This window comes from Pleurodeles waltl, chromosome 8 (genome assembly GCF_031143425.1).
Source record: "Pleurodeles waltl isolate 20211129_DDA chromosome 8, aPleWal1.hap1.20221129, whole genome shotgun sequence".
NCBI lineage: Eukaryota > Metazoa > Chordata > Amphibia > Caudata > Salamandridae > Pleurodeles > Pleurodeles waltl.
The window spans coordinates 1524057011-1524084556 of NC_090447.1; the positions used below are offsets into that span (position 1 = coordinate 1524057011).

At 44.4% G+C, this 27546-nt stretch overlaps 1 protein-coding gene across 2 annotated transcripts in view; it reads right to left on the minus strand.

The window, feature by feature from the left end:
- Nucleotides 1–20569: 20569 nt before the first annotated feature.
- The window catches only part of LOC138248896 (zinc finger protein 850-like), a 44111-nt gene continuing 37134 nt past the window's right edge, over nt 20570–27546 (minus strand). For both annotated transcript variants that reach the window (XM_069202872.1, XM_069202873.1), the window contains one exon: nt 20570–25970. In XM_069202872.1, the coding sequence (XP_069058973.1) occupies nt 22794–25298 (2505 nt within the window). In that variant the 5' untranslated portion in view covers nt 25299–25970 and the 3' untranslated portion in view covers nt 20570–22793. The remainder of the gene's footprint in view (nt 25971–27546) is intronic.

Consider the following 27546-nt stretch of genomic DNA (forward strand, 5'->3'; position numbering starts at 1 on the left):
GGTTTGGTAGGCTTCCCTAGGTGCCGGCTGAGCTAGAGGCCAAAATCTACAGCTAGGCACTTTGCATAAAACACGTCAGATTTCAATGTAAAAATGTGATGTGTCCATGTTGCGTTTCCTGTCGTGAGCATTAGGCCTACCAACGCAAGTGAGGTACCATTTTTCTCGGGAGACTTGGAGGAACACAGAATAGCAAAACAAGTGTTAATGCCCCTTGTCTTTCTCTACATTTTGTCCTTCCAAATGTAAGACAGTGTGTAAAAAAAGACGCCTATTTGAGAAATAATTCACATGCTAGTTAGTATGGGCACTCCGGAATTCAGAGATGAGCAAATAACCACTGCTTCTCAACACCTTATCTTGTGCCCATTTTGGAAATACAAAGGTTTTCTTGATACCTATTTTTCTCTCTTTATATTTCAGCAAATGAATTGCTGTATACCCGGTATAGAATGAAAACCCACTGCAAGGTGCAGCTCATTTAGTGGCTCTGGGTACCTAGGGTTCTTGATGAACCTAAAAGCCCTACATATCCCCGCAACCAGAAGAGTCCATGAGACGTAACGGTGTATTGCTTTAAAAAATCTGACATTGCAGGAAAAAGTTACAGAGTAAAACGTGGAAAAAAATGGCTGTTTTTTTATTTTTACCTCAATTTCAATATTTTTTCATTTCAGGTGTTATTTTCTGTAGGAAACCCTTGTAGGATCTACACAAATTACCCCTTGCTGAATTCAAAATGTTGTCTACTTTTCAGAAATGTTTAGCTTTCCGGGATCCAGCATTGGTTTCACACCCATTTCTGTCACTAACTGGAAGGAGGCTGAAAGCACAACAAATAGTAAAAATGGGGTATGTCCCAGTAAAATGCCAAAATTGTGTTGAAAAATTGGGTTTTCTGATTCAAGTCAGGCTGTTCCTGAAAGCTGGGAAGATGGTGATTTTAGCACCGCAAACCCTTTGTTGATGCCATTTTCAGGGGGAAAACCACAAGCCTTCTTCTGCAGCCCTTTTTTCCCATTTAAAAAAAAAAAAAAAAAATTGCTGTAATTTGGACTAATTTCTTGGTCAAAGTCTGGGTACCTCTAGAATCCCTAGGATGCTGGGAAAAAAGGACGCAAATTTGGCGTGGGTAGCTCGTGTGGACAAAAAGTTATGAGGGCCTAAGCGCAAACTGCCTCAAACAGCCAAAAAAGGCTTAGCACCTGAGGGGGGAAAAGGCCTGGCAGCGAAGGGGTTAAAGCAATTATTATATACATATTTTTTAATTGGCTTTTTCAATGCAATTTGAATTTCAATATGCTTTATTATTGAAGTGCAAGATATTTTAGACCTTTAGGTTTTATGAGCAATTGAAGCTTTGCTTTTAGGATATTTTTGTGTTTAATAATATGAAGCTTTTTAGTCACCTTACGGACAAGAAGTAAATGTGAGGCCACATAGGCCCTGTGCACAAACATGTCCATGTTACATATTCATGTTTAAAGTTGATATCTTCTTAAACGTTGCCTTTTTGCACACATTTGTTTGTGCACCTGCATGAGTTTGTGTACTCATAAAAGGTCTGTTTACAAACACATTTCTTCGTAGGCACATTATCACACCATAGAACATTCTGTCCAAGGACTGGGGTACAACAAACTGCCCTTGTTTGTTGCTATCCTTTTGGCTACAGCTTTAAGTGGGTAGAATCAACAATAACGCCCCAACCAGGACTCAGGCATAGAAAGAATGGCTCCAGTTAATTATGTTACCTGCACCAAGCCTTTGTTTAGGCAGAGGAGCTTTCCTATGAATTTTCGACATCGCCTCGTGCCTGGCTTCTAGCCCAGCTGAATTCATCAATATCCTAAGAGGGATAGTGCCCTGTTCTACACCAGACTGGCTGTCAGATGAGAAACACCCACAGGTAAATGAGGAATTAGACCACTCCACGGGGTTCTGGCAGACCACCACACCCTATGCATATTAGGATATGCAGCACTCGGTAGGAGTACAATTTTATGTATTCATATAACTAATGCAAATGATCAATCGTTGAATTGTTGATCTTTTTTACCGTGCATTTAATGCTGGTAACAATATTGTATTTCCTTTTATTAACCATTGCATCACACATTTTATACAAGAGTCCAGTTTCTTCAATACATATTTGAAATGTTAATTTGAGTATTTCTTGTGTCACCCTTTAGGCATGCCTGATTTAACAATGAAAGGATAGATTTGTTTCCACGATTTCCTTGGTGGAATTAGGATTGTCATGTTCTGAGGTTGCAGACACAATCACGTAGCCTGTAAGGTTTAAGGGTCCAGGTGGCGCACTGTGAGCTAGCCAGGAATGAGGTCAGCATATTCTGATGGTACGAGTGGACTGAGTCCCCATAGTTTTGGAGCTTATGTAGCCCAAATGCACAGTATTACTGAAGAAGAAGGAACCGTACAACGCAGGGATTGCCTCAGCTGCTCCTTGCCCTCTAGCCTGCACCCCAGACTGGCCCCTGGAGCTCCACCACACTTGACACACAGTCCTGCACATCTCAACAGGCAGATGTCTCATGCTGGGGATACCAACAGCCCCACTGCTCTATGTGGTGCTAGGTCCAGGGAGGATCTCAACAAGCTTGCAGATGGGTCCACTGCTCCAGAGCACACCTTACAAGCCACAGGAAGGGAACTATCCAATTCAAGCAGCAGTCCTTGGCTTACATGTCTATTCTTTGACTTACAAAGGGGGCAGTCTTATTCTTTGATAAAGCGTCTGCAAAATGTCCATCGTGAGAGTGGAAAAAGAGGAACATGCATAGCAAATGCTGCCTTTTATGCCCACACACCAAATGACTAAGGAAATATGTTTAAAAACGGCTTTGATTAGGTTGGAAGCAAAATGTCCTTAATCTGAGGAGATTAACTCATCTCAGACTTATGACTTTACAGGTACTTGGGTGAGTGGAAATGTGAGTTAATTGCCTTTTGCATACAAGGAGAAAATGAACACAGCTGAAGGGACTGTGTGCCTGATGAAAACATTCTTGACATTTGACAATCCCTTTTCAAAGAAACAGTATGAATAAAAAAAACAGTTAACGTAATTTTCTTTTTTAACAAAACTGTATTATCTAAACACCATCATAATGAATAACTTTGCTCCCATGGATCAGTGAGCAGGAATGCAGGGAGGAAGCTTACCTGTAAAGCGCACTCTGCTTTGAAGAGGCTCTTCTCACACAAGGCACACAAAGGACAGCAGTTAACAAGAAGAACTGTAGGATTAATTGTCCATGTGTACAACAGGTTGTTTCAGTAGGTTTATGTAACGGTCTAGAAGTACAGATAAGGAATTCCACATGTACAAAAACACACACAAGGAGTAGTGTAACTCAGATCAACCCTTCTCTTAATTCACCTGGTGGAATACTCACTCACTCGGAACACTCAGCAGCACTCATTCCGTCTCACAATCAGCCTATTCAAGGAAGCCCCATTCCACAGCAATCCTTTACTCCAAGACACAGCACAGACGTGAGCACATTTCACACACCTACGCGAGTGTAAAGTTTCAACAAGCATCATACACAAGATCTTAAATATGAAGGTTCCATGATAAAGCAGGCTTTTATATTGCTTTTTTAAATGTAATTAAAGGGTCCACTGTTTATTTTATGTATTTACAGTTACGGCCCTTGGTATTCCATAAAACAAAGGTCTAGTAACTGAGCAAATACAAAATCATTTACATACTTAGATGGCTTGATGATGTTGTACAAAGTAAAGACTGCATATTATCTGAATCATGTTTATAGGATGCACAAATTCATCATGCGTCCTTGCATATGTGTTGCAGGTTAGTAAGAACTATTTTGGTTTTTTCACTCAAGGATAAGCATTGCATCCATGCTGGATTCAATAGGCAACCTCCCTGAGTGCCTCATATGTTTGTGTTTTCTACCCCAAACTACAGACCCATGAATTTATACAATACAAGCTTGAATACCCGTACCCTCTAACATCGTGCCTATTGATCAATACAGAACCTTCACTTACACTGATGGTTTAGCACAACAAGCTGTGGGTACCAAATATCAGTACTCCACTGCTTGCGCGGCAGTCAGTATAGTCCTGAAGGATGGATGGTGCATTCCACCCTCAACATACCTACATGCAAATCCTAGGGGACTGCACTGAACAACTTGCAGAGCTCAAGGCTCTCATTTTGGCACTGGAACATATGGATCATGAACAGCCCACGTTGATTGTGTGTGATTCGTACAACTGAATTCAGTCCTACAGAGATTACTTACATCACTGCTGCCTCAACGGGCTCAGGGATTCAAAAGGGAACACCATCAAACATAAATACTTGTGGAGAAGGGTAGCAGATCTTAAGGACAGACTACCCAGGGCTCATGCAGTTTCATATACTGGGCCACCAACGTGTAGGAGTATAAGTTGTAGGAAACACTTTGGTGGACAAAGCTGTCAAATCTGCAGTAGCTACGGATTTTGTCATAGCAATTACTCTTTCTCACATACGACTGCACAATGAAACACTGGCTGCCATGGAAGCCTCTGCTAAAGGCAAGCCTCTACCAAAAGCATACCCTGCTAAATATACCTACCACCTCAGTGCTCAAAACATGGCAATCATAACAATTCCAGGGGTCGGTGACCATGTGATCTCCAACCAAGGGCAGAGACCAGATCATACTAAAGCAGCGGCTCGAGGGTGTTGCTTCTGCCCATGCTGGTGTGGCAGCTACTATATCCCTGCTACAAAAACGCTACTGGTGGCCAGGTCTATGCAAACAGACCAAGCAGTATGTCCTTTGCTGTGACATCTGTCAACAAATCAAAGGTTGCTCTATCAAACGCCCACCGCAGACACCCCTCCTAGTGTCAAACAAACCACTACAGTGTGTGTACCTGGACCATTACGGCCCTTTACAATCTGATGGTGCATACAAATGCATCTTAGTCACCCGTCTAGCGTCAAAATATTGGAGTTAAGGTCCTTTTTTTGGGGGGATGCGTGAAACCTCCTTGCGTCAATGAGATGCAAGGTAGGTGTTCTCGTCCCCTAGTACCTTATTTATCCTCCTGTGCAAAAATGGTGCATGGGGGAGGCATGCCTAAATAATGGCGCTAAGCCTGCTTAGCATCATTATTTAACACCTGGGTCAGAGCATGCGTTAGGGGACCTGAGGACCCATTTCCATGCTCAAACACCATGGAAAGAGCCCACAGGTGCTCCCCCCAATCTCCAGGAACACCCCCACCCACACCAGAGGATGGGAGGACCACATCCCGGGTAAGTAGAGGTAAGTATTTTAAAAAACAAATGTTTAAAGTGCCATTGGGAGCCCTGAATGTTTGGGATACCTATGTATGTCCCAGATCTTGATGGCCCTGGCGTGTGGTGGCAGAAACACCACTTGACATAAACATGTCACTGTTATACAGGAAACACAAAACTTCTGTGATGAAAATTCATCTGCTTATGCCGCCAACCCGAGTATGAGAGATCTGCAAACAGCATCTCCCGGCTGGATTCTCAAAGTTGGGGAATCTGGTATGAAAGAAGATTGCTGTAAAGAAGGAATATGGCCCATCCTATAGAGCACCAGTTCCAGTCCTGGGACTACACAGTACCAGAATTGCCATTCTACCATCACTGCCTGGTTCTAAAGAAAACAGTTTTATTTCAATTGGCAATGTCAAATTGCACCATGTGGGTGATACTGCCCTCTGTCCCACTGGTGGCTTCAGACTCCGTTTCTTCACCCGCTAGGGTCGAGTGGGTTGCAGCTCCCTCCTGCTCCAGTGGCAATGCTCCTCCGCCTGATGATGCTATTGCACACAAGAACAGGCTGACTAGGTGTAGATGGCTCTTACGACTAGTGGGTTTGGGGTGCCACATTGCCTGCCTCACAAGGGACCTTGCCTACCAAGTTCGCCCTGGCCTAGGGGAACCCACTGCCCACATCCCCCATCCAGACACCTCGGAGAGTGTACTCACCCCCTTGTGGCTGCTGTGATGCCCTCAAGCGCCCATCCAACTCCAGATAGGCCACCGCCAGGATCCAGAACATCAGGGGGGTCATGGTGCGACGGGCACCCCTCCCACTTTGAGAGGCCAGCCCCAGCTCTCTTCTTGGTCCAGCAGCGCAGGTCCTCCCATCTTTTAAAGCAGTGGGTGCTCCATCTGTGGTAGACCCCCAGGGCCCGGACATCCTTGGCGATGGCACGCCAAATACCCTTCTTCTGGTGGGCGCTGACCTAGAGGAATGGTACAGGGGGAAAGGACATTATTCACCCTTCCGGACCGTCATACACATTGCCCACCAGTTCCCACCAACGCAATAACGCACATACACTCAGCATCCGCACATGCAGGCCTCAGGCCCCTCCCCCCCCCGTTTCTACCAGCCACAGCACTCAAAGCAGGCACACATTGTACTCACCGGTTTGTCTGGAGGACCGTACAGTTGCGTGTACTGGGGGAGGACCTCATCCACTAGTTTCTCCAACTCCTCAGAAGTGAAGGCAGGGGCCCTTTCGCCAGACACTCGAGCCATCGTCGCTTCCAGACACAGGTCACAGCAGCACTTGCAGTGTAGGTTGTCTCCTGTTGAAGGTCAGGTATCAAGTGAGGGAACAGACAGAAAATGGCAGTCACGTCCGCGGCGGTGCATACCGTCACCGACGGCGTACATCGTCATTGGCTCCTCGGACCCATAGGGCCCACTGTTAACCAATGTTGAATTGCGCCGCTGTCTTCCACCGCGACGGTGTACATGCCAGCGCAGTTACCTCAAATCTCCTTGTCCCACCTTACAGGTAAGGCAGCCTCCATTTCAGGGAGCCACATGGCATTAATAATAACTGTGTCACACCTATCTAGGCTTGGAATATACACAGCTACAGGCACATTGGGGATTAATAAATTATCTGCAAATAACATTTTGTGATACCTCAGTGTTGGGTGACTCTCTGCTCGCTTTTCTCCTCCATAGGGCACGTCTGCTGGGGCAGGTGATGAGATGGCGGAATCCTCCAGTGTACAGACCCCTGGTGGACCTGTCGACAATGGAAGAGAGACACATCCTGGTCACATACAGACTTGATCATGCTACAATCCAGGAACTGTGTGCCCAGTTGGAGCCCGACCTGATGTCAGCAATCCGCCATCCCACAGGAATCCCCCCTCTAGTGGAGGTCCTGTCAGTACTCCATTTCCTGGCAAGTGGTTCCTTTCAAACAACAGTGGCCATTGCATCAGGGATGTCCCAGCCAATGTTCTCTAACGTGTTGTCCAGAGTGTTGTCTGCCCTGCTGAAACACATGCGCAGCTACATCGTGTTCCCTCAGGTGGAGGATTTGCCCACAGTGAAAGGTGACGGCTATGCCCTGGGACATATCCCCAACATCATTGGTGCTATTGATGGGACACATGTGGCATTAGTACCCCCCGCAGGAGTGAACAGGTGTACAGAAACCGAAAGAGCTACCATTCGATGAATGTGCAGATGGTGTGTTTGGCAGACCAGTACATCTCCCATGTGAATGCCAAGTTTCCTGGATCAGTGCATGACTCTTACATTTTGAGGAATAGCAGCATCCCCTATATGATGGGGCAACTCCAGAGGCACCCAAATACAGTGTAAATCGGTGTCTGGGTATGGGGTTGTCCCTAAGGGTTAGTGTGTGTCTAACAGTTGTCCCTCTCTATGCGCAGGTGACTCTGGTTACCCCAACTTGTCATGGCTACTGACCCCAGTGAGGAATCCCAGGACAAGGGCAGAGGAACGCTACAATGAGGCACATGGGCGAACTAGGAGGGTGATTGAACGCATCTTTGGCCTCCTGAAGGCCAGATTCCGGTGCCTCCATATGACAGGTGGTTCCCTATACTACTCACCAAAGAAGGTGTGCCAGATCATCGTGGCCTGCTGTATGCTGCACAACCTGGCTTTGCGACGGCAGGTACCTTTTCTGCAGGAGGATGGGCAAGCTGGTGGTCTTGTGGCATCTGTGGAGCCTGTGGACAGTGAAGGGGAGGAGGGAGAAGAAGAGGATATCGACAACAGAAACATTATCCAGCAATACTTCCAGTGAGACACAGGTAAGAAGAATGCACTGCCTCCTACATCTCATACTATTGTTGGAGCTAGCATAAGTCTGTCATTTTCACTCAGTGTATGGACCCTGACTTGTAACTTTGACTTTCCATTTCACAGATGTGGGTCCCACTTTGTGCCCTCTGCTCTGTTTCCTCCTGGCCTACAGCTGTGTTACATTGGTATGTGAACAAGTAAATTGACATTGCTATTTTCCATGGTTATTGCAATTACACATTTGTGAAAGCACAGACTGACTCCGGATTGTTTTGTGATATGTGTGTTTATTTCGGTGCAAATAAGTTGAGGGGGTAGTATAATCGGCTGGGGGGATGGTGGAGGAATGTCCATGGCAGAGTCCAGTCTATTTGTTGCACAGGTGCATTGTCCAAAGAGGCATAGGAAGTGGAGCAATGGCAGTTGAAGAATGGACAGGGTGACAAGGTGGGACAGAAGGGTGACATTCAGGGGGGGTCTCATTTCCTGGCGGGGATCTTGGCAATGTTCTCTGTCTTATTCCTGGATCTCAGGGACCGTTTGCGGGGTGGTTCTCCATCTGCAGGGGGTGGGGTGTTGGTGTTGTGTTCCTGTGGCGGGGCCTCCTGTCCAGTAGCGCCGGCGGAGGTGGAGGGCTGTTCATCATCCAGGCTAGTGTCAGGGGCCCCTTGTTGTGCCACTGTGTCCCTCCTGGTGTTGACAAGGTCTTGCAGCACCCCTGCAATGGTGACCAGGGTGTTGTTAATGGACTACAAGTCCTCCCGGATCCCAAGGTAGTGTTCCTCCTGCAGCCGCTAGGTCTCCTGAAACTTGGCCAGTACTGTTGCCTTCGTCTCCTGGGAATGATGGTACGCTCCCAAAATGTTGGAGAGGGCCTCGTGGAGAGTGGATTCCCTGGGCCTGTCCTCCCCCTGTTGCACAGCAGTCCTCCCAGTTTACCTGTTGTCCTGTGCCTCTGTACCCTGAACCGTGTGCCCACTGCCACTGCCCCCAGGTCCCTGATCGTCCTGTGTTAGTGGGGTTGCCTGGGTTCCCTGTAGTGGTGGACACACTGCTGATTGACGTGTCCTAGGGACAGAGGGATGGGCCTGCTGGGTGGGTGCTGTGCTGGTGTTTCCTGAGGGGGGAGGCTCTGTGGTGGCTTGTGCCAGTGTCAGCGGAACAGACTGTCCCGAGGTCCCATATGGGCCAGGCTGGTCATCTTGATCCAGGTGTGCAGAGCTGCTGTTATCACTATGGGCCTCTTCTGTAGGGGGACTGGATATGTCTGGCCCCTCCTGTCCGGTGACGTGGGGTAGGGGTCCTGTAGGGGTGTAAAAGCATAATTATTGTATCTGTGTGTGCCATCTTGTGCAATGGGTGAGTGGCCCTCTACTCCTGAGCTTGCATGATTGCCTTGGCCCTAGTGTGATTGGTGATGTTGTGGCCTGGTTGAGTCTCTGTAGTAGACCTGCTTTGGTGATGGGTGTCCATGCATTGGTGTTACATGCAGGGCTTGTTTTTGGGGTGTGTGGGTTGTGTTGGTGGGGTATCTGTGGGTTGTTGGGGTGATGGGGGTGAGGGTAAGGGGTGGGGTATGTGATGGTATGCAAGTAGGGTGGGGGATGAGGTTGTAAAGATTTGACTTACCAGAGTCCAGTCCTCCTGCTACTCCGGCCAGGCCCTCAGGATGCAGTATTGCCAAGACTTGCTCCTCCCATGTTGTTAGTTGTGGGTGAGGAGGTGGGGGTCCACCGCCAGTCCTCTGTACTGCAATCTGGTGTCCTGAAACCACGGAACGCACCTTCTCCCGTTCCACCTCTTCCTGATGTCATCCCTGGTTCTTGGATGTTGTCCCACTGCGTTGACCCTGTCCACGATTCTCTGCCATAGCTCCATCTTCCTTGCAATGGATGTCTGCTGCACCTGTGCTCCGAATAGCTGTGGCTCTACCCGGACGATTTCCTCCACCATGACCCGGAGCTCCTCCGAGAATCTGGGGTGTGTTTGCGGTGCCATGATGTGGTGTGGGTGATGTGTGAGGTGGTGTGTGTTGTGATGTGTTGGGGTGTGTTGTGATGTGTTGGGGTGTGTTCTTTGAGGTGCGTGCAGGTTGTATGAGTGATGGTGTTATGTGCCTCTGGATGCTGGTGTTGTCTTTGCTATTCTCTCTCTCTCTGCTTCTTCCAAAATTTTTGTTGTAAGGGTTTGTGGGTGATCTGGGTGTGTGTTTTATATTGGATTGGGTGTGCGGGTGTGGTGTGTGTATGTGTAACAGGTGTGTGTATTTTGAATTGTCCAATGTGGTGGTGTTTTGTACATGTGTGTGTATTTTGAGCACAGCGGTGTGTACCGCCAGTGATTTACCGCTATTGAATGACCGCCGAGTTGATTCGTGGGTCGTGATACTGTGGGCATATTCCTGTTGGCGTGACGGTGTCGGTTTTGTTTTCACCAGTTTATGACTGACCTTTGGTGTGGCGGACTTGTGTGGGTGTCTGAATTGTGGCGGATTCCGAGCTGTGGGTCGTAATACCTGTAGCGGAATTCTGCGGGCGCAGCGGTATGTTGGCGGTCTTCTGCACGGCGGTAAGTGGGATTTACCGCCAGGGTTGTAATGAGAGCCTAAGTATCTCTACTACTCCATTTCAACACAGGCGGATGACTGTCTATTATGAACCACCACCATTGGGTCCATCTACCTGTTCTGCACTGGCACCTGTCTTTGCACAAACAGCGTCTGACTACTTTGTCGACATCACCGACTTTTCTTGAAACTCTTCTGCCTCTGCAGCTACACCTGTTTCAACAGCATGTAAGCTTTATAAATTTCTTAAAAACAATTATTTGATTTGTCTATGGTACTATATATGGATAACACTGACATTGATTGCCTTTCTGCTTTGGATTGGTTTTGTCATTGTTTTCTTTCTCCTGATAAATGGTCACTATCCTCTTGAACGCTCTGCTAATGAACTGGTGGATGAGGTTTTGACACCTCACCTGTCTTCCCATAAGGTCCGCACAGACTTGTCCCTTGTGAACATTTCAGCTGTTTCAATTTCTGATGGGATTGTGTGGGATAAAGTACCATATGATGTATTCATCCTACTCAGGTCATTCAAATTCCATACATTTTTGAAGTTACTATGAAATGATGTTATTACACTTGAGGTCATTTCCGATGACTGGGATGTCACAACAACTGATTCTATGCTTTCCGAGCTTGAATATTATACTGTATTTGAAAGTGAAGATGTATATATGAATACAGCGAATTATAGGGAAATGATTTGTTACCACCATTACGGACATCACTTCCTGCGCTGAGCTAGTACACCAAGATTTGTTTTTAACTACATTCAATAGGAGCACTGTCCGACTCCTCCAGTGGGGAGTTCCTAAACGTATGTAGAAAAGTTTGCATATTTTTCTGGCCATGATGATAAGAATGCAGAGTCATACTATTTCAAATTGCCTCATTCGAAAGTGAGAAAGATATTGCTGACACAAAATTAATTCAATCAGATTCCTTTGCTTCCCGGTTGGCCATAGAGGACTATGAATTTTAGAAGAACTCTGTTGAGGTAAAGAGTGTATGGGGAACACATGATTAGTAGATACAGGGAAGCTTTGTTTAGAGCATGCCTTATTCCCTTACAAATAATATTCCCGAACAATACAATTCAACAAACAACCTGACTGGGTTTGGCAAAAATAAAAACTGCATGCACCCAGTATCCCAACACGAGCGAAATTTCACAATTGGCAAACACTTTTAAATGTCACTGAAGAACAGATTACTAGTTGGGTTCAGAATTTTACCTTTAATTCCTCTCTTTCACGTCCCACCAGGTGGTTGTTGTGGCCAGTGGACACAAATGCTTGTCAGGCACGTTTAGTTAATTCCACATGGGGTTTCAAAGCAAGCCGGCCGGGCCCTCGACATATCACTGTTCAAAACTTGGGTATTGTTACTACATACAGTGTGGGTAAACTTTGCCAGCAGTGATTACGCACTCCCATATTAGCAGCTGCCAAAGAACACCTTAGTTTCCTTTCTGAGCAAGTCAACATACAGACTGTCCTGCTGGGTCCTAGAAAACCACACTTGAAATGTTTTTTATATGCCATTTATAATGACATTTGGAAGCTTTCGCAAATGGAAGCTGCTGCACGTTTAAGGCAAACTGACAAAGAAAACATGGAGAGGACTTTAGCCACTGTCGATAATGGTATGAACACACTGTCCAATCGCATATACATACTAAATAACAGTCTCTTCTGCAACAGACATCATTCAGAATGATATGTTATTTTTACAACATGGATCGAGTCAACTTAGGTCCATGATGCAGTTGGGTTGGACACTGTAGGTTCTCAAAAGTGGCTACGTGCCCTGGCAGCATGTTAACTCTACTGAGTTATTTACTGCCTTTAACTTGACCACAAAACAACAGACAATAGATAAAACAGAAGCTAGTTTCATCATGCTTAACACTGAGAAATTCAAAAGGTTGCCTTTTACTGTAGCGGAAATTCCATCAGCAGTATGGCTAATGCACGGGGTAATCAATCTGCCCGTTTCCACATTTCAGTTTGACAAGTGTTTAAAACATTTTGCAGCTGGCAGATTTGAGCAGTTAGGGAACAGTTCATCCATGAAATGCTTGAACAGCGAAACAGAGGTCTTTCTAAGCGGAAACGAATGTGAGACTGCTGTTAGTCATTCTACGATTTACAAACAGGTATCCTTGCACAGCACTTGTAATGCTGCCATAGTGAACTTGGCATGCTATCTGAAGGGTGCTCCCATCTCTTTGATTCACCCAGCGTTTCAGATACTTTCAAATGAAGTAAAGTGATGCTGAACAGTAAAAGCTGTTGCGGTATTGAGCCTGGAAATGCCTATGTAATGTTGGTTTCCCATATTGTAGCTTGCTATGGCCATGTGTTATATCCCCCCCATACGAGTGATAAAAGTAGCAGAAATATGGCTGCAAATTGCTACTTCAAATGTAAATTTTACCAAGCTTAGCAAACTAAAGGCGCTATAGTTTCAAAAACATGTGGCCCTGACATCAGCCAGAGAGACCTATGACCTCCAGCTTGCAAGGTCATCAGTAAAGATACAATCATTTTGAAGAATTGGTGGGCAGAATTTTCAACGCATCTAACACTGCAGGAATTGTGCAATTTTTTAAGCATGTTGTTTCTGGATTTGTTAGCACCTTCCAGACTATATTTGGAGTGCTACCTTCAGCCAGCCATTCTCTCTTTTCGAGTGCCTTTGATGGATTTTCGATAACTTTGGCATCAATTGGCGGTATCCTGCTGTTGCTATTTTTTATACGCAATGGATGTCCCATCCCAGCAAAGCGGATTACTGGAGCTCCCACCAGCCCATTTGTGTTGTGATTTATAATGCAGTACTTCAGAGCCTCACTGCTGGAGAACTTGAGCTGAATTGGTCACTGATATTCTGGCCAACACTGACCTGTGTGCAGCAGATTTTCCAGTGCTTATGGTGCTTCTGACCTGTGTGCAGCAGATTTTCCAGTGCTTATGGTGCTGCTTCGAGTGTGCACCAAAGGTATCTCCTAATAGTGAAATACTGCCAAATTCAGTTTTCACTATTGCAAGGCCTCTCTCTCTCATAGGTTAACATGGGAATTGCCTTTAAATACCTCTTCAGTGTAATTTCCCATGGGGAGCAGATAGAGATGTGGAGTTTGGGGTCTCTGAACTCACAATTTAAAAATACATCTTTTAGTGAAGGTGGTTTTTAAATTGTGTGTTTGAAAATGCCGCTTTTAGAAAGTGGGCATTTTCTTGCTTAACTATTCTGTGCCTGCCTGTGAAATCAATGTCTGGATAGTTGACAGCTGGGGCCTCCTGCATACACTATAGACAGTCACACAAAGGGAGCTTAGGTGTGCATTGCATATCCTAATGGGTCTTCCTGGCATAAGAGTGGAGGGAGGAGCTGACACCTGCACCTGAATAGGGTGGAGCTGCCCTCCTGGAGTGTGTCTGGGACAGAGCAGGACAGAACTAGCTCTTGTGAGGAGGAAGGATGGGTATAAATATTGGATCCAAAACTTTTAGAACACTTCTTGATCAAGAGGAACCTCTGCCAAAGAGAAGAGCTGTGAGGAGGAGTAATGCCCCTTTGCTGTGTGTGCTTTGCTCGGATGGATCGCCTGCAGTTTGTGCTGCAACAGAAGAAAACCACCACAACGCCGCTGCTGCCTGCACCATGATCTGATAGCACTGCATGGAGCCTTGCCCTGCTTCGCACCACAACCCTGGTCTCATCAATGCAGTCACCGAGCTGCTCCTCGCCCGTGACCTGTAGGCCCGCATGTTGCATTGCCTCATTTCACACCACACCCCTGGTAACTCTGACTCCGCTCATACCGACCCCGCTGCCTGCACTGTGGCCTGAGGACACCACTCATGAAGTACACAATGCACCATCCTGTCCTGCACTGCAGCTCCGGTCCACCAACGCCAGCGACTCCAGCCTTATCAACAAACGCCACTGCTTGCACCACGACCCATGGGTGCTGCACGGAGCGCAGCCCTGCCCAGCCCAGTTTCACACCGCAGCCTTGGGCCTACCAACGACAGTGCTTCAGCAACGATAGCGAGCTGCCTGCACCGTGACCTAGAGACACTGCATATCGCACCGCCCCACTTCACACCGCAGCTCTGGTCTCACCGACGCCACAGGATGCGGTCACCAAACCACTGCCTGCATTGTGACCTGTGGGCATGGCACGTCGCATCGTCCCACTTCGCACCACAGCCCTGATGCCATCAACGCCAGTGCTCCTCACTTCGTCATCATCACAGAGTTCGATGCAACACGTGTGACTTCAAGGGCCCAACAACCCTCGCGCCGACCTCCGGAACCAATGCCTACTGATGCCAATCACGCTGCTATTCGGATCTCATCACAGGGATCGCAATGCCCTACATTTCCAAGGTACTGTTTGCGGGTCTTCCAGACACAGTAGCTGGCCTGTGACACCGAGGTTGGTCTGAACTGTTGGATTTGTTGTTCACAACACCGTGATAGCCCCAGACAGAGCTATCAACTTGGGACTGTATTTTCAAGTTATTTCTTGCAAAGTTCATATCTTTATTACTGTATGTTGGATTTTCATTGTTTTGATCTTGTTTTATACAGATACATATTAGCTATTTTTCTAAAACTGGTGTGGTGTCCTTTTGTAGTGTTTTCACTTTATTACTGTGTGTTATATGCAAATGCTTTACACATTGCCTCTGAGATAAGCCTGACTGCTTGTGCCAAGCTACCATGGGGGTGAACAAGGGTTGTCTTAGGTGTGTGACTCCCTTATCCTGACTAGGAAAAAGAGTTCCTACTTGGACAGGGTGCAAGCCACTGCCAACTAGAGACTCCTATTTCTAACAATAATCCAGCTAGCATTGTCACCACAAGAATTTGTAATCAGTCCGGCATTTAGGGACCTGCCCACATCAGGCATTTTTCACAGAATAAAAATATGTTTTCTTATAAAACCTGTGTAGGCCAAGGGACAACAGGGAGGTAATTACAGCCGGATATCATCCACACTACATGCCATTTCATTGCTGACCTCGGCTCTGTCTCTCTAGCCACACTAGGAGACAGCGGGCAGACCCCTTTCCTTCCGGTAATGGGGATGGGTGCTCCTCTCATGGACTAAACATGTATTGACTGGGCTAGCACAGCTATGCTCTTGCTTAGGAGTTAGGGGCTAGGTAGGCTTCACTTATCCATTTTATTCCAATATGTTGTGACAGTATATTTTCTTTTCGCTGGTCACCGGCATTCTAATATTGTTATCCTGGATTGGCCTAATAATTGCAGCACATATATTTTTTCACAGATTGCAGTCTTTACAAACCATCCTGCAGCTCTTTCTTTGCCTATGTGTGTGTTACAAATGGGGTCTCTAGTTGGCAGTCGATTTGCACCCTGTCCATGTAGGGACCCTCACTCTAGTCAGGATAAGGGAGATATCCGCTCAGATAACCCCTGCTCACCCCCTTGGTGGCTTGGCATGAATAGTCAGGCTTATCTCAGAAGCAATGTGTAAAGCATTTGCACATAACACACAGTAATGAGTGAAAACACTACAAAAGGACACCACACCAGTTTTAGAAAAAAAAGCCAATATTTATCTGTGTAAAACATGACCAAAAAGATAAAAATCCAACATACAGTGTTAAAGATATGTATTTTGTAAGATTTTCTCAAAAATACAGTTTCTTAAGGACGATAGCTCCACCTGGGGTGATCAACAAAACCAACAGTTCAGGCCAGCTACAGTGTCAGGGAGACCCGCAAACAGTACCTTTGGAATTGCAGGGCATCGTTTTCCTCGCGGTGAGCCCCGGAGGGCGATGTTGCGGTGTCAGTTCTGGAGTTGGTGTGGGGGTCATCGGGCCCTTGAAGTCACACGCGTTGCAGATCGAACTCTGGGCTGATGAAGTCAAGAGCGCAGGCGTGGATGGTGTTGGGGCTGCAGTGCGAAGCGGGACGATGCGAGGTGCGGTGCCTACAGGTCACAGTGCAGGCAGCGGCTCGGGATTGCGTCTAGCAGCATTGGTGAGACCAGGGCCGCGGTGTGAAGTGTCACCAGGTGTCACGGTGTCTTTTCCTCTGGATCTGCACGCTGCTGAACAAGAAGGCCCACCTCCCGGCGTCACCAACTCAGAAAGCTTTAATAGCAGAGCGTTATGATGAAGCCAGGCGGGGGGAAGGGAACAGCTGGGAGAGAGATCTGAAAAGGAAAAAGTTAGAACAAACATGCATTTACTCATTCATGACAATCTAATTCACCATTAGAGCCTTTGCGTACATGCATCTCCATAATATCAGATTGAAACTCTTTGTGATTGGGCAATAGCCCCTTCTGTAAATCACAACACCAGAATGAACTGAGACCTCAGAGTCCCAAGAAGACCAGAGTTTTAGACCATGGACACTCTCTTAAATATCAATCATGGAACCGCTTATGCATTGATAAAACTCTAAACATTAGATCTCAGTTTAGAAGACTCGTAAACACTTAGAGAAGTCTTTTCACATAATATAAAACACCTTAATATGTATCTCACATATCATGCATCCTAAAACAATTAAACTGATTTCTTTATCTTTGAAACCTTTTTCGATAAATGTTCTCCTGTACATGAAAAGCGCTTTAAGTATTGAGCCAAGGGTGCTTTACTTTCTGTGAACTGAAGTGCTTTTGAATATTGAGGCCAAAGCGCCTTTTACTCCTCTGGAACTGAAGCGCTATGCCAATGTGCGTTATTCCTTTTGGTTGGAGCGCTATGTCAATGCGCGTTATTATTGTGAACGGAAGCGCTTAATCAGTGGCGCGTTGCTGCCATTAATTGAAGCGCTTTTACTGAGCGCGTTGCTGCCGTGAATTGACGCGATTTTACTGAGTGCGTTGCTGCCGTGAACTGAAGCGCTTTTACTGAGCGCGTTGCTGCCGCGAACTGAAGCACTTTTACTGAGCGCTTTGTGGCTGTGAACTGAAGCGCTTTTACTGAGCGCAATGCTGACGTGAACTGAAGCGATTTTACTGAGCGCATTGCTGCCGTGAACTGAAGCGATTTTACTGAGCGCGTTGCTGCCTTGAACTGAAGCGCTTTTACTGAGCACGTTGCTGCCGTGAACTGAAGCGCCTTTCCTGAGCGTGGTGCTGCTGTGCACTGAAGCGCTAAACTCAAGTGGCCTAAAACGCCATGCTCGTTAGGCTAGGGGAATGCTGAAAGTTAGGAAGAAACAACTCCCTTCTGACTTGGGCTCTTCACGACCTTACCGCACACGAGTACGACCTACTCGTGTCTGAATTCCAAATGGAATATCAGGAACCTTCGAGTCTACGTGCTCCTCACGAGTGGTGTCCACAGGCCCCGGTGCAGGCAGCGACGCTGGTGTCAGCAGGAGCAGTGGCGTCAGGGATGTCCAGGCTGTAGTGTGAGCAGGGCGATGCCGGAGTGTGGGGCCCACAGGTTGCGGTGCGAGCAGCGGCTCTGTGAAGTCGTCCGATAACTGTGTCGGTGAGACCAGGGTCGCGGTACGAAGCAGGGCAGTGCAGCTCCGTGTGGCGTCAGCTGGTCACGGTGCAGGCCAGCGGCGTTGTTGGCGGCGTCGCAGTGGTTTCTCCTCTTGGACAGCTCAAACACACAGTTTCCAGTGCTGCAGGTCGAGGAAACTGAAGTTGTTGGTGGCCCCGAGACTTCCAACAGGCGGCAAGCTCTACTCCAAGCCCCTGGAGAACTTTCTCGAGCAGGATACACAGCAACGTTCACCCTTTGCTCTCTTTTAAGGCAGAAGCAGCAACTGCAGACCAGTAAAGCAAAGCAACACAGCAAAGGGACAGTACTCCTTCTCCAGCTCTTCTCCTTGGCAGAGGTTCCTCTTGATTCCCGAAAGATTCTAAAAGTCTGGGGTTTTGGGTCCACTACTTATACCCAGTTCTGCCTTTGAAGTACGCATACTTCAAAGGAAAGTCTCTGTCGTTCACAAGATCCTGCCTTGTCCAGGCCTGGCCCCACACTCCATTGGGTCGGAGACCGCATTGTGTGACGGCAGGCACAGCCCTTGCAGGTGTAAGTAACCAATCCTCCCTCCACTCTAGCCCAGATGGCTCATCAGGATATGCAGGCTACACCCCAGCTCCCTTTGTGTCACAGTCTAGAGGAGAGGTGTGAACAGCCCAACTGTCAAACTGGCCCAGACAGGGAATCCACAAACAGGCAGAGTCACAGAATGGTTAAAGCAAGAAAATGCCTACTTTCTAAAAGTGGCATTTTCAAACTCACAATCTAAAAAACAACTTCACTAAAAGATGTATTTTTAAATTGTGAGTTCAGAGACCCTATACTCCACATTTCTATCTGCCCCCAAAGAGAATCTGCTCTTCAAAGTTATTTAAAGGCAGTCCCCATGTTAACCTATAAGGGAAATAGGCCTTGCAACAATGAAAAATGAATTTGGCAGTATTTCAATGTTAGGACATGTAAAACACACAAGTACATGTCCTACCTTTTAAATACACTGCACCCTGCCCATGGGGTTACGTAGGGCCTACCTTAGGGGGGTGCCTTATATGTACCAAAAGGGAAGGTTTGGGCCTGACAAGTGGGTACACTTGCTAGGTCGGTCGAATTGGCAGTTTAAAACTGCACACAGAGACACTGCATTGGCAGGTCTGAGCCATGTTTACAGGGCAACTAACGTGGGTGGCAAAACCAGTGCTGCAGACCCATTAGTAGCATTTGATTTACAGGTCATAGGCACCTCTAGGGCACTTTATTAGGGACTTACTAGTAAATCAAATATGCCAATCAGGAATAAACCAATCAACAATACAATTTACACAGAGAGCATATGCACTTTAGCACTGGTTAGCAGTGGTAAAGTGCCCAGAGCGCTAAAGCCATCAAAAACTGGTCTGGAAAATTAGGAAGGAGGCAAAAAGATAGTGGATGACCCTGCAAAAAGGGCCAAGTGCAACAGTGTGTATATGAGACATTTTGGTCACGAGAGAAAGGGGTGCAATTTGTCGAACATAACATCCCCTGAGAAGTCACTGAGGGTCATGTTCAGGCTGCCACAAATCACCTTTTCTTTCAGGTTTGGGTGAGGTGCTGCTAGCTAGCTGGAAGGGTTAGGCAGGCAGTTGTCCCACGGTGTGGGATTAGACTCAGTTTCCCATCCCCGGTGGTGGTGCTGCCCAGAATCTAGCAGTCTTGATACTATAATGGGAGTCTACGACAATGACAAGGACTGCTGCTTCACTTGGAGTATTCCCTTCCTTTGGTTTGTGCGGTGTGATCTGGAGCAGTGGACCCATTTGCAGACTTCTTGAGATCCTCAGCTGGACCCAGCTACGCAAAGAGCAGGGGAGCTGTTTGTGTCCCCTGCATGAGACATTTGCCTGTTGAGATGTGCAGAACTGTGTGGTGAGTGTGGTGGGGCTACAGGGGCCAGTGAGGGGTGAAAGCTAGAGGGCTAAGAGCACATCAGGCAATCACTGGCAGCTGAAACGCACGGATGTCAGTGAACTCACCAGAAGAAAGGAGGCTATACATGATTAGCTTCACTCAAAAATGGAGGCTTACAATGGTGTATGGAAACTTTGAGAAAATCCTACATTTATGGTTGGTTCTGTCACTAGGCAAATTGGAGGACATTCAAGTATAAATACATCTAAAATTATTTAAAAACAAATGGTCCTCAGTTCTGTTCAATAATGACGTGACCAGATTAGCCACTGTTTGAGGAATGATTCATCCTTCTTATAACCACTGCAGAAAATACGCCAAAGGAGGTCAGTAAGCAGGAGTGCCTAAATGTAATTATACGTTAATCTTCTTTGAATGTTCATTGCCTATGAAGTGTCTCAATGTGTGTTCAATACAAAAATTTCACCAACTTTGTTGTATAAAATAACATTTTATTATTTTGCCGAATTATTGGTGTCCACGCTCTCATAAGGGGCAACTGCAATGCATATATATTTATACAGCAGAAGAACACAATGTTCCTTCACCTCCTTGGTTACATCCAATCGTGATATTACCAAGATTGTCCTACCCAGTAAATAATAATGCAACAATTCTGTAGTTTTCAGTATCTCTCTATCTCCTTCTCTGTAATTTAGTACAAAATATATTGAGACAAGGATCTTTTTACGCATCTGAGGCTGCTTTAAGTATTTCTGCCACCTCATTACGCTCCTTGAGATGGGCTCTTCGATTTCTTACACTAACCACATCTAGAGGCAGCGACTCACAAATATTCCAGAGAGATCGGCTCTATTTTCAATTGTGCAAATGGCAGATCTTGAAAGAAACAATTGTCAAAATGCAGTGATGCATAAATAACAATAAGCACACTCAGGAAGGGTCAATGGAGAGAAATACTCATTTTAAACACATTTCCAGGAACAGATCTGTCCCTTTGTCTCAGATTTCTTTGTCCAGATATCTTTCCTCGCTGTGTGCCTCAGACCCTGAAGTGGCCATGCAAACGAGGACCTGCAAAGCAAACAATCACTTCAGTGTATTTACTGGTTTTCAGATCCAATGAAAGGTTTCTGTTAATCCAACAACTTCTCCAAAATTGATTCACGTTCACAAATATATATGTAGCACCTTGAAGTGAAAAGCTCAGTTTCAAGCATTCTTAAGGTACAGAGATGCATTTTATGTTATATATTTGATTTCACTCACCTGCAGAATGTGGTGGTGAAAAAGCAGTTTAGGTATAATTGTAATTTCATAATTTTCTCTGGGTCGTGGTCCCAGTGTTTCTGCCATACCGTAATCTTGTATATGGGACGATACTGAAATCTGATAAAGTGGCTACTGTCTGCTGTATCGTTCCTGTATTGCAGATTCTGCATCTTTCTATTTGTTCAGATTTTCTGTACACATTTGTTAAACCATGTAATAGAATGTCAACTAACCTGGTATGTTACGAGTAATCTATCATTTCTGGGTTTCATTTTGTTTTTTCATAACCACATATAACCGTGTGTGCCTCGATTTAAATTAGCATGTTTCTGTAGTACCTTGTACTTTTCACTACATGTTAAGTTCCGCCAAATTGTCTAGTTTCCTTCTCTTTACTTTGTTGCTTAAAGAGTTATTCAGTTATTCTGTGTATATTCATGATTTATCTTTGTGTACTGGGCGTTTTCTATAACAGTTTTGAAATGTACATTGAATGGCCACATTTAATGATTAAATCAGCATTTACTCTCATCTCCCCATGCCGTAAAGTATCCTGAACACTTAGGTCGCTGCAGTTGCAAGTACCTCTAGTCGAAGGATGGTTTACTGTAGCCATGCAAGATTCCTTAATACTTGACTCTCCATCCTCTCAGTATCAGGTATAATTTTTCAATTGAATTATTGTTAAAATGCAAAATAATTAGAAGATCTACTTATTACCCTGGTGTGGACTTTCAATGCCATGAGAGAGGACTTTTTTACTTAAATGTCTTGTCACATTAAGAACATGCATTCGGTTTCACACTAGTGTGAGTTCTCATGTATTATTAGTGATATCTCTATTATGAATATTTTGCCGCCTTCAGAATATTTACATGATTTCATTCAATGGTGACTGTCATATGATCACCTTATGTAGATAAAGACTTTTTACACTTAAAGAGTGTGTACCAGTTGCTTGTAATTTTCTGACCCATGCGTTAACCCCTGTTTATGCATGGTTCGGAATTACGAGTTTGAAGGTATTTAACACATCCGATATTTACCGGATGTGTTAAATAACTCAACCTTTGTTAAAAGTCGGCAGGTCAAACCCCGTGAAAGTTAACAGGGGAAAACACAGTGTTTACCAGATCATGCAGATTTTGGTGTTGTGGTGCATTAAAAACCAAACTTTGCATGGTATTCTCCATAAACTCTTAATAGGTGTTGCTTATTGCACCTGAAAAATAACATACCACGTAGTATTGTTATGTATCAGGGGCGATAAATGCCTCAACTCATAATCACACCCTTAGTACATTAAAATTATTTATTTCCTGGATCGCTTCTCAGATGGAGGGATAGATGATCCTTTTCCTTGAAAGCGTTGTCACATTAAGTAAATGTACAGGATTTCTCTGTAAATTATCTCATTTTTCACTGGATCTACTCATGTAGTAAAGATGAGTGGCTTCTCAGATGATACAACAGGTTACCTTTTTGGCTGAAAGCTTTATAACATTCAGGGCATTTATATGGTTTCTCACCGGTGTGAATCCTCTGATGTATCATCAGCGTTCTCTTTGTAATGAAAGCCTTGTCACATTCAGAACATTTATATGGTTTCTCCCCTGTGTGGATTTTCTGATGAACTAAAAGACTACACTTTTGCTTGAAAGTCTTGTCACATTCAGTACATTTATATGGTGTCTCCCCTGTGTGGATTCTCTGATGTACGCACAGATGATCATTTCGCGTGAAAGTCTTATCACATTCAGAACATTTAAAAGGTTTCTCTCCAGTGTGAGTTCTCTGATGTATTGTCAGCCTTTGCTTTACAACGTATGACTTGTCACATACAGAACATCTGTAGGGTTTTTCTCCAGTGTGATATCTCTGATGTACTAACAGTTCAGCCTTCAGGCTGAAAGCCTTGTCACATTCAGAGCATGTATATGGTTTCTCTCCAGTGTGATCCTTCTGATGTCGCATTAGATAATGTTTGGTTTTGAAACCCTTGCCACACTCAGAACATTTGTACGGAGTCTCACCGCTATGGGACATGTGATGTATCCTTAACTGTGCTTTTGTAATGAAAGCCTTCTCACATTCAGAACATCCGTAAGGTTTTGTCCTTGTGTGAATTCTTTGATGTATTATGAGCGATGACTTTGTACTGAAAGCCTTCTCACATTCAGAACATTTATAAGGTTTCTCACCGGTGTGAGTTCTCTGATGTAGGGATAGGTCACCTGTTCTGTTAAAATGTTTTTGACATTCAGAACATTTATATGGTTTCTCGCCGGTATGAATTCTTTGATGCATTATCAGCTGGCCCTTTGTGATGAAACACTTGTCACACTCAGAACATTTATGTGGTTTCTCGCCAGTGTGTGTTCTCTGATGCCTTATCAGATGTGTTTTTACACAGAAAGCCTTATTACATTCAGAACATCTATGTAGCTTCTCCCCAGTGTGAATTCTCTCATGTGATGATAAATCACCCTTTTGTTTGAAAGCCTTGTCACATTCAGAGCATTTATATGGTTTCTCACCAGTGTGATCATTCTGATGTCGCATTAGATGAAGTTTAGTTTTGAAACCCTTGCCACACTCAGAACATTTGTATGGAGTCTCACCGCTGTGAGACATGTGATGTATCCTTAACTGTCCTTTTGTAGTAAAAGCCTTTACACATTCAGAACATCCATAAGGTTTTGTCCCAGTGTGAACTCTCTGATGTATTATCAGCTGTGCCTTTGTACTGAAAGCCTTCTCACATTCAGAACATTTATATGGTTTCTCCCCAGTGTGGATTTTCTGATGAACTGAAAGACTACTCTTTTGATTGAAAGCTTTCTCACATTCAGTACATTTATACGGTGTCTCCCCAGTGTGGATTCTCTGATGTGCGTGCAGATGATGATTTCGCCTGAAAGCCTTATCACATTCACAACATTTATAAGGTTTCGCTCCAGGGTGAGTTCTCTGATGTATTGTCAGCTTTTGCTTAATAACGAATGACTTGTCACATTTAGAACATTTGTAGGGTTTCTCTCCAGTGTGATACCTCTGATGTAGTAATAGTTCAGGCTTCACCATGAAAGCCTTGTGACATTCAGAGCATTTATATGGTTTCTCTTTAGTGTGATCTCTCTGATGTTGCATTAGATGAAGTCTGGTTTTAAAACCCTTGCCACACTCAGAACATTTGTGTGGAGGCTTACCTCTGTGAGACATGTGATGTCTCCTAAATTGTCCTTTTGTAATGAAAACCTTCTCACATTCAGAACATCCATAAGGTTTTGTCCCAGTGTGAACTCTCTGATGAATTATCAGCAGTGGCTTTGTACTAAAAGTCTTCTCAAATTCAGAACATTTATGTGGTTTCTCCCTGTTGTGATTTCTTTGATGCAATATTCGCTGACCCTTTGTGATGAAAACCTTGTCACACTCAGAACATTTACATGGTTTCTTGCGTGATCTCTGATGTCTTATCAGATTTGCTTTTTGACGGAAAGCCTTATTACATTCAGAACATCTATATGTTTGTTCTTCAGTGTGAATTCTCTCATGTGATGATAAATTACTCTTTTCCTTGAAAGTTTTGTCACATTCAGAACATTTATAAGGTTTCTCACCAGTGTGATTTCTGTGATGTAGTACTAGTTCGCCCTTTTGATTGAAAGCTTTGTTGCATTTAGAACTTTTACATTGTTTCTCACCAATACGAGTTTGTGGATCTATCATCAGCTGTGCCTTTGGAATGAACGTCTGGTCACACTCCTTGCATTTATATGGTCTTGGTTCAGTGTAGCCTGACTTTTGTCCAATGAGAGAGCCCTTTGTGATAAAACCTTTACATTTGTGACATTGAAATGTTGTTTCTTCAGGGGGGTTTTGTCTGACAACAGTCAAATGGCTTTTTCTAATAGAAGTCTTGGTAAACATTGTAGATTTATCTTGTCTTCATATGTTGAGATCTCCTTGATTTTTTTTCCAGATGGGTATTTATGTAGAAATCTCTGTCACATTTAGAGGATTTGTGTGCCTCACCATTTTGCACACGTTGTGTTTAAATAATGACATCCTTGTAAACAAATCCTAGAGACACTGAGTAAATGTATGTCGCTTCTCTTGTGTCTGTCCAGGTTAGTACTTTCAAGTTAGGTACATTTTATTTACAGATATAAATGAAACATAACCTCTCTACATTCTAAATTCTTAGCACTAGTATTAGAAGTACAAAGTTGTTATCCTAATTACTTTAGCCTGGAAAGATGTATTACATTCTATACATTTGTGTGGCCTTCCTCCTTTGTAGGTCACTTGATTGAGTAGAGTTCCCTGGAATCGTAATATGCAGTCATATTCATGAGATACTCCTTTGGTACTATGTCACATTTATCAGACACACAGCATTCCATTGGTATCTGCTACCAATTCTGTCCTTTTTGCACAAGGAGCGCACATCAGTAACAATTGTAGAGCTTCTTTCGTGGAATAAAGACTCCACAAAATTGTTTCATACTTTTCAGGTGGTTAGTGTCTCAAAAACTGAATAGCAATTCTTGGTGTCCATGATATTCCTCTGACCACTGCTTATATTCTGGATTTCATTCACTTATGGGTCAAGAAAAAATATAAGCATTAGCATTTTATAAGCCACAAAATGCATATATTAGCATTACAAAAAAAATCTATTTGTTTTCATATATGGAAATGAAGTAACAAAAGCCAGGAACGCAACTGTGACAGTCACAGCGCATTAGCATAGAAATAGTATAAACATAATCTAGTGACCACAGTATTTTATTCATATATGAACAAAAACATCTGCAACCTTGTAACGAGATCCAGAGCACATTGTTAGTCGTCCACTAACAATGTTCACAACACAAATTATAATGTAAACCTAGATAAATGTAATCCAATGACCAAACACATAGCAAGAAACATAGGGAAAACTGGTAAACATGACTCTGCTGACAACACGGATTAAACATAAACCTGGATGTGTAATACAATGATTACAGCATGAATTGACACTGACATAAATACATCTATCATTAAATGGTGATATCCACAGCATGTATTGAGATGAATAAGAAAGCTTCTAGGACATTTATTTATCTCCGTTATTTGAGGAGCACAGCAAAACCAATTATAGTTTTCTGGTGCTAAAGGAGAGAGAGCTGCAGCCAGAGGTTAAGATTTTCTTGAACAAATAGCTACGTTTTTAGAAGCTTTGAATGAAAAATGTTATCGGGCATCGATCAGAGATAAAAAGGAAGAAAATTCCACAGTCTGGCAACAGCGACGAAAAGGCATGCCCACTTTTCTGGGATTTCCAATGAAAAAGGCTGAAGAGGAACGAAGAGTTCAGGTCTGAGAGTACAAACAAAAGAACTCCTTGAATGTTTCCATGTATATTTGTGTAACAGGTCCAAAGGTGCTAAAGGCACAGTTTAAAACTCATACAAAAATACAAGTGATCTAATTAGCAGAGCATGGATATGCCAAAAACAAAAATATCTTCCAATCCATTGATCACAGAGCTTTAATTAACACATAAACTAAGGGCCTGATCCAATGTTTGGCAGACGCACTACGATTCATCAATTTAGAGGTCACTGTCAGCTATGCAGTTACTATCAAGGTACTAAAGGTTTGGTGGACAGCTATTTTGGCTCTGACAGTCATTCACCAAACGTTTGTGCACTTTTTCAAAAAGTGGGAGTTTGCTATTGAAAATAAAAAACTATTCACCGCCACATCCAGGGAGTTTTTTCTCCTCAGCATGGGTGTCACTATGTGTGTTTTTTTCATTCTCTCACCTCCATCATATACTGCCAGGTAACAGAGAGCAAAAACAACTTCACACTGTTTACCCTAAATAAGGTGAGTGGTGCTATGCCCTTCGACAGACGGCTCCTACTCAGTTGTGCTGCGTAAGAGCGCTTTCTGTCAACAGAACTAACGGGGTTTTGTTCACAGAAAGTTGCCAATTCTTCTGACTAAATAGGGTGGGAGGACAGTTGATTTGGGGTAAAGTATTCACCACCACTTTTGTGACTAAATACCCTCTCCCCATCAAACTCTAAATCGGGCCATAAGATACATGTGATCAAATGTGAACTGAACTGAATTACATAGACACCAAGATATCTGTAATGCAATCACTGTGTTAACAGCAATT